Raw genomic sequence first — 6,708 nt, forward strand, 5'->3', positions numbered from 1 at the left:
AAAAAAACACAAAAATGAAGAAAATGTTTTTTTTATTTGAGAGTCTTATTTAAGCATTTGTAACTTTCATGTTAGAAGTTTGTCTCCTGCGATGGAGCCACAGGCCTACAACAGTGACAGCCACCAAGCCAATAACTCCAGCAGTTGCTAGTGCTCTAGCCAGGTCCAGAGTGGAGTACTGCGAGGGATCAGCACCTAAGACAATGAGAAATGTTACAAGTCTGGAATCACAACTGTACACCAAACACATCCAACATCATGAAGACATTACCTTCCAGTTTTAGCATTTCTTTATCCACAGAAACAAATGCAACAGGTCCTTCAGATGTCACCGTGTTCTTCAGAGACAGCAGCTCCTGCTCTTCAGCCATTCTCCCTAAAAATAGCAATTTTGTTTAGATATTTCCCTAAATCAAGCTGACAATGGTGCCCTATGCAAGGGACAGATGTGAAAACCCCACCAGTCAGTCTGAGACCTTCTATAATACTCACTTCTCCTTCCACCACAAGAGACCACAAAACATACTGTGAGAATTACAGCACAAATGTACATTTGCATGTGAATATATTATCAGGAGACTTTATGCTGCGTGTTCCCCCAACACAACTTGAATGCATGTTTGACCCAAGCGTCAGATTTCCTGCAGCAAGAGGGAAATTCAGAGCAGGCAGGTGAATGAGCCAAAGGAAGCAGCTCTTGTAGATGGGACATGCTTCATAGTAAAAAGCTGGGATCAGAGACACTGGAGAGGACATCCGAGTTGAGTGATGTAGAATAGGCTGCATTAAAGATGACCTTTAACCCTACCATTCAAGGCGGGAGGGAAAATTGAAGAGCCAAAAGTAGAGATTTTTGCATAAGCAACAAGTCTAACAGATCCAGAGAAATCTGGTCTAAGATTCAAACTGCAGAAGTTACACGTGTTTGAGGCTAGCTAACCTGTAAGACAAGGCAGGTGAATGAACAGAACCCACTGCTTTGAGCTTAGGCCATTTCATTCTACTGGACGACATGGAAACCCACAACTTGGAAGTGTACAAAAATGACATGCCCTCCAAAACTTCACATCTGCATTCTAGATCTTTAAGCCTTAGGACCTGCCCCTGCAGCACATTCCCCTTGCCTTATCTGCCAAGACCTGTTACTTCTGATGATCGAAGTATGTGCCAGTCCAACAAGCATGGCTACACAAGTCTATAGCCCCTAGCAGTGTCTGGGGGACTAGTAGATTACAAGTTGCTGCTTCTCCTGGTAGAGAAACAGATCCAAGAACTGGGAGCATGCTGGTTGCCATCTGGTCAGAGGAGACCAAGGAAAGGCTTCCTGCCTCCAGCTAACAGAAGCTTCAGTTCTAGGCAAAGTCATTCAACATCACTGATGGCTGAAGTTTTGTTGCTTTATATTGCGACAGATCACAAAATTCAGACTTGAAGTTAAGGGCCACCCTTTGATGTCCTGCCAAGTCCACAGTCGTGGCACCCCAGTGACAGATGGTAGTATTGTGTTTTTTACAACATTGGGAATTTTGCATTACACCAATATGAACTGACGTGATTCCATCAGTGGAAGCATGTAGGCCAACTTCTAGTATTCTGTGCAACAATTTCTTAAAAACTGATGTTCTTACCTCGTGCAATCCTCATCTCCAGCTCGAGGGGGCCAGATGTACTAACAGGAGAAGGTGGCGGCAAGGTATGCACAGTCACAGCCAGCGGTGCAATGCCGGTCTGAGTGTACCTGCAGCGCACAGTCACCCTAGATAAACATTAGAGGGTTAGATACCATTCCTCTTCCCATGACTTGTAGCAGGTTTGCTCATCTTACCTCATTATACTGTCCCTAGTGATAGAAGAACCCCGCCATGTCTCTATGGTTCTTTGACTTTCAATAGTATTCTCATAGTTCATTGGACCACCAGGGACCTGGAGAGTAGAAGAGTGAAGAGATTAGAGCTAGCCAGGCAGTCAGCTTCCCTTTGAAGCAACACACCCCATCCAACATCAGTAGGATCAGAATTTGACGCCTTTTGTTCTGTACACAAGAAACTTGGACTGTTCAGTGTATCGAGCAGGTTCTAGAGGATTGTTGGCAGTATTTGATTACCAGTTTATACTTTACTGGATGACATTTTAAAAGCAGCCCTATGACCCCCAAAACAGTCTCAGAAGTTAGAACTTGAGCCACCATCTTTACCCTTTTGGGCAGTGAAACTGAACCCATGTTGAGCTTTACCAAGAGAAAGCCCTAACTAGAATTGTAACTGAACAGGAGAAGAACACCCATCAAGTTTGCCATCTGTCCCTCTTGGGGAGAGTCAACTTCCCATTTGTCCTGGTGACTCACTGAAACCAAGTTATCAGACCAGATTAGATGGGAAATCCTCCAATGGTCACCAGAACTAGCGTCTCCACCAGGGACTCCCTCGTTGGAGGAATTTACTCACTTCCTCTTGTGACTACCAGACAGCAAGTGGAGAAATCTCCCCAATGGAACAGAAGGCAAAAACGCTGACATGTATTAGAACCCCCTTATTACATATTATTTTATTTAATTAAATACAATTTTGTACTATCCTTTGACTCTCCGACCCTCTTTATTAACTGCACTTTGAGCTGATGCCTTTCCGATCAACTCACTTCTGTTTTGCGTCTAGTACCAGCAGCTGGAGGTTGTTTGTTTAGAGAGTCATTGAACAATCAATACACCCAATCACAGGGTCTAATTAATTTTGGGTTCGGTACTCTGGGTAAAACTCCTTTCGTGTATAGGAATACCCACCTGATCTGCATTACTACAGGATAATGGGAATTTGAATGCTGCAAAGGAGTTACTTCTAGCTACTGACAGCCCAGGACAAGAGGTAGGGTCCACACCAATCACAGAGACCGAGTCCAGAAGCAGGGACGGCCTGGTCAGATCTTTGGACACTGCAATCACCATGCTGTTATCAACTGCGCACTGTGTGGTCACTGTAGGAAACAAAGATAGATTGTCACTATGAAGATCAGGTCTGAAAGTAGTCTCATCTAGACACTGTATTGTGAACACTAGTCCATTTCTGCATGAGGTCACCTAACATCTGCATGTCAATGTTAAGTTACAGGGAAGAGCACAAAATTATACAATTCAGAAGATACTATAAGCCGGTCTTAGAACTGGTGGGGCTGTATATGGAGCCTGGAAAGTTAAAGAATGGTTTAGTCACCAGAGCAAAAAGACCCTTTTGGTTTAAATCACCATTGAGGTAACCCAATGCAAACCCAATTAAATTAGATAGTTCAGCCAAACGCATTCCAAACTGGACTGCAACTCACCCATCACAAGTGTTGAATGCATGTCCCTAGACATTGCTGAGGTGCTGCCAACAGGTTTTCCCCTACAGGCCGATACTGACCCCCCTCCCACCTTTATTGGGCCAAGCAATATCCCACTTACACATGTTGCCAAAGAAACAAGGCATTCCGGCATCATTTGGGGAGTAGCAGCATCCCAACGCATCACAGATGTCTCTGGTTACAGGTGTTCCAGCACAGGCCAGTTTGTCCTCTTGGCTGACAGCAGAGCAGATGTCAGGGCTTGGGGCATCCATAGCTTCTAAACAAGAGAAAGTCAACATGTAGTAAATCTACATACTGTACATGGAGTTGAGCCCAATAAAACTCAAGATTTCAAGCGAAGGATTATAAGCTGCTAGGTTTTGTGCCTCCCCTCAGCTTCTGTCCTAGTGACCACCCCAAGAAGTGACAACATAGTGCTCATGGTTTATAGGACATTAGGTTTGCCCAATTACAAGAAAGATCACTTGTTACCGTTCTGTATTGGGCATTTCTTCTCCATCTTGTATTGCGCAACTGTCCCATTCACAATGACTTCCAGAAGCAGGACCATTAGGTACTCTCCATCCTATCAGAAGAAAAGTGGTTTTAGAACACTGCCAGTAACAGCCCCCTCTGGAGTCTCAACCCATTCTCCCAAAACCTGCTGGTCTATACCTAAAGACCACCTCTGCTCACCAAGGACTCATGAGATACTAGTGTCATAGCCAGCACAGGCACCTTCATAGTCTAGTGTGTAGAGCCGGGATCTCCCAACAGCTCCTGCCCTAGAGACACCAGGAGTGAGGAAGTCTCTACCAAGAGAGATTCCTTTAGGAAGTTGTCACCAGAACAGGAGACTGATTGTTTCCTCATCACCTCTAATTCTGGTAAGGGATCGTCTTCCCCATTAAATTGTCACCAGGACAATGCAAGATCATGCATTTTAAAAGGGGCAAATGACTGCAATACACTTACAGGAATTTTAGTCCTCCCCAAAACTGAAGTTTGGGCTATACATAAAGAATGAGTTACTAGTAGATGGCACAGAACACGGTCACCATGTTTCATGAGCCTTTCAGGACTATTAAACTCCATATACACGATTGTGATGAAGACAAGGACAGCATCAAAATCTGAAGTCAGTGTTGTCAATCTTACCTCTTCCCTTACGTAGCATCCATCATAAGCAGCACCAACTACCATTGTGTCATCAGGTCTCCTTACTACTGAAAGGCCGCAAGCAGAATCATTGGCAAGACTCTGAAATTCATCCTGGAAATCTGAACAGGAGACATATTGAAGTTGAGATTTCTACCAACAACTCAGATTGGAAAGACTCAGGTGCTGCCACATTACATTGTGGAACATGCAATGCAGGGTCAGATATGAGTATTACATGGAGGCAGATGACACCGGCGTGGTCACATATGAGAGGTTTAGACTGATAGACCAGCAAGAAATCCTCCAAAGAATATCAGTCCTGTGGGGACACCGCCTGGTACCCCACTCACCATCTCAGGCTACTACGGATAAGATGATTGTCATGTAATTGATCAGCGATCATACAACTCCTACATCTGCCATGAAGCAGCTCAAGTACATGGCCAGTATATGAATGCTTAGCCACACTCCATACCAGGTATCCCAAGTAGTGGGGAGGGGGGGTGCTCCCAGTGACTGTGGGTGGTGCCGTCAGTAGCAACAACTATATGTAGACGTCACTTTTGGAATCACCAAATGTCCATTTATTGAATAATCAAGTCACTAAAATAGCATTTTTGGGGCTATGCAGGGTCCCCTTCATCAGGCTCAGCAAGAACAACTTTGACATCACTACACTGGGGAGCTGGGGTTCTATCAGGAATCAATTGTCAGAACACACCCATCCACTGCCAGCTTATTAGTATGAAGAACCGCTCTAGTCCAGGCAGTTTCCACCTCTTCACCAACAAAAATTGAAGGCAAAGTTAAAAAGTACTCACCCAGCACAGTCAGTGAATAAGAAACACCTTCACCTGACATAGGAAGGGTCAGCTCCATGTTGTTCAGAGCACAATGGAGATGTGAGGAACCATCCCAATGTCCTCTGGCATCACACAGCATCCATGACAAACCACAGCTCCAAAGCAGAAGCACCAACCCAACTCCTGCCCTAGAATACAACATCTTGCAGACCACTTCCAATACTGACCTCCAGCCCTGACCAGAGATTTATATGCTGGAGAGGGGGCGGGGCTTCAGGCTGATTGGACAAAGACTGATATGCTGGCAGGTGATCTCAATACGATTAGGGCTGCAAAGGTGGCCAGAAACGACTGACATCTGTGGGCCTCATCTAACCAATCAAGGTGCATGGAGTCTGCTCTGGGAAGATTAAAGGGGAAGTCCACCTTTTACAGGAAATAATAAACACGCACACATTCATAGAAGTAGCAATGTGCAATGAATGATTATATTTTGGCATTGGAGTCTGTGAAGCATTGCAACTGTCATCAATGGATCCCCATTTGTCACCGCAGCAGAGGGACTCAGCAGAGAGCGCCGGCGTCAGGGGGCTGATGGCATTGCAATTGTAGTTCCTCAATTACCTACCCCCAGCTACCATACTGCAAGACCTACTGGTGTGGCGTCACGACAGACGACGCTCCATCACAGTGCAAGGACCTCTCCTACCATCCCACCAAGATTTAGGGCCCATTTAGATATATGCATGTGCGTTGAATTGCATTATTTTTTGTAGCATTAGTTAGATGTGCTGTCATGCGTCAACATGTGTTTCCTTTGTGTGGTGACATTCATTATTAATATGCATTGATGTGTTTTGAATTTAGGGTTTGGAGTAGAGTGTTGTCATGTGCTGCATAGGAGTGCAACGGGTTCTACTTTTTTTCAGGACACCGACTGAGATAATAGGTCATAAGTCGAATTGCCTTGTGTATGCGTTGGGACCGTTGGGTGCGATGTCTGTGCTTCTCTTCAATGCCGCTGCTTCCATCTTCTTCTGGGTTAGGCATCCTCGACCTCTTGCTTGGCTGGGCGGGGATGGCGTAACTTCCATGTGTCCTGGCTGACAACTCCTAATGGCTGTGCTCCCATTTGGAGGGACTGTCCTTCTTCCCCCTTCAGTTGTCCCTCTTTTTGGTCTTATGTATTGACCCGGGGGAGTCCCCATAATGAGGCAACAGGTGTTGGGGTGGGGGGGGGGGGGCTCGGCCCAAACCCCCTCCTCTCCATGGTTGAAAAATTCTGGGCCGCATTAACTCATCGCTCCCCCCTTCTCCTGGCCACCTTAGGCCATGAATAAAGTAGGGACGGCCCTGTATGGACCTCATCAAACAATGTATTATTTAAAGGAGAACTCTGCGGTCAGGGCTTTCCCCCATAGTTCTC

The 6,708-nt window shown here is 45.5% G+C and overlaps 1 protein-coding gene across 1 annotated transcript; it reads right to left on the bottom strand.

Moving 5' to 3' along the window:
* Nucleotides 1–49: 49 nt before the first annotated feature.
* On the bottom strand, nt 50–6,332 carry LOC108802875 (zona pellucida sperm-binding protein 4-like). The gene is made up of 9 exons (XM_018574729.1): nt 6,221–6,332; nt 4,477–4,598; nt 3,811–3,904; nt 3,437–3,592; nt 2,780–2,970; nt 1,826–1,923; nt 1,629–1,756; nt 272–376; nt 50–195 (listed from the first exon to the last, which is right to left on the bottom strand). Exons 1-9 carry the CDS (start codon nt 6,330–6,332, stop codon nt 50–52), a joined length of 1,152 nt encoding a protein of 383 aa, XP_018430231.1.
* Between the last annotated feature and the right edge of the window lie 376 nt (nt 6,333–6,708).

The sequence above is a fragment of the Nanorana parkeri genome, unplaced genomic scaffold, assembly GCF_000935625.1.
Source record: "Nanorana parkeri isolate BGI_ZX_2015 unplaced genomic scaffold, ASM93562v1 scaffold3192, whole genome shotgun sequence".
Lineage (NCBI taxonomy): Eukaryota > Metazoa > Chordata > Amphibia > Anura > Dicroglossidae > Nanorana > Nanorana parkeri.